Source organism: Cololabis saira, chromosome 17 (assembly GCF_033807715.1).
Source record: "Cololabis saira isolate AMF1-May2022 chromosome 17, fColSai1.1, whole genome shotgun sequence".
NCBI classification, from domain to species: Eukaryota; Metazoa; Chordata; class Actinopteri; order Beloniformes; family Belonidae; genus Cololabis; species Cololabis saira.
The window spans coordinates 41,984,912-41,986,118 of NC_084603.1; the positions used below are offsets into that span (position 1 = coordinate 41,984,912).

General features: G+C 48.7%; 1 protein-coding gene across 1 annotated transcript in view; it reads right to left on the minus strand.

Annotated features, from left to right (window-relative positions):
- Nucleotides 1-211: 211 nt before the first annotated feature.
- The window catches only part of vax1 (ventral anterior homeobox 1), a 6,586-nt gene continuing 5,590 nt past the window's right edge, over nt 212-1,207 (minus strand). Inside the window, exon 3 of the mRNA XM_061745613.1 lies at nt 212-751. Within this exon, the coding sequence (XP_061601597.1) occupies nt 212-751 (540 nt within the window). The remainder of the gene's footprint in view (nt 752-1,207) is intronic.

Below are 1,207 nucleotides of genomic sequence, written 5' to 3' on the forward strand. Positions count from 1 at the left end.
CTCTCTGTTTGCTGGATGAGTCTGTGTAGGTCTTAGTTTTCCTTCTCGCACAAGGCACCAGATGTGCAGTACAATATGAGCAGTTACAGAACATGACAATGACAGATGGCAGACACAGAAAACCCAACAAAGACACTAACAAACAAGAAAACAACCAAAAAATGCATCCAGGGAAAATGGAAAAACTACACTAAAACAAAAAAGCAAAGTATCATTCCAGGATTTTCTTGTCCATGGAGTCTTTGCCATTGGTCCGCGAGTAAGGCTCGAAGGCGGAGGAGCTCAGGTAACGCGCAGAGAGCTCCTGCAAGTTGCCGGCCAGCGAACCGGCCATGGAGAGGGGGTTGGAAGAAATGCGGGTGGCGACACCGCTGAGTATGGACGGCATGGGGAAGCTGAAGAGGCCGTGTGCGGCCGGTGAGCTCTGCAAGGCGGCCACCGCGCCTGAACTAGTCACAGGGGGGAGTGGGGGGCTGCCCCCCGCTGTTCTGGTGCTGCCGCCGCCGCCGCCGCTGCCACTGCCGCTGCTGCTCATGGCCATGGCCGGCGGGCGCAGCGCGGAGCCCAGGGCGCCGCCGCCGCAGTGGGGCAGCAGGCCCGGCAGGCCCGGGGGCGTCAGCAGCCGCCCCTGCTCCAGCAGCCGCAGCACGCTGCACGTCGCCGCCGTTTCTGAGACCACCGAGCGCAACTCCGAGTCCTTGCCCTGGTCCTTCTTCTGTTTAGTGCGACGGTTCTGAAACCACACTTTCACCTGTACGAGACACAAATGAGAAAAAAGCTTATGGAAAGTGTTTTTTTGTTTGTGTGTTTTAATAATATATAGTTAAAGTGTTGCATGCAATGAGACGACAGCAGCGCCGCTGTTCTGCAACAGTTCAGCTTAAGGCTGGTGACAAGATTATTTATTATTATTATTACGATAATGATCATTGCAATATTGAAAAACAAGCTCTGAAAAACACAAAAACGTATTTTACAAAGCTTAGAGATACACCTACACGCATTCTATTATACATTTCAATTCAGTGAATTTTATGTGTAGGCTAAATGCTATTCAGTTAAGTGTAAAGAAATTCAGCCCAGTTATAACACTATTCAGTTCATTTCAGTTGATCCAGTTCATTCAACAAAGTCCAGATTTAAATTATTTTAACACCGATTTTTATATTAAAATAACAAAACAGCCCAGTTTTATATTTGTATTGAT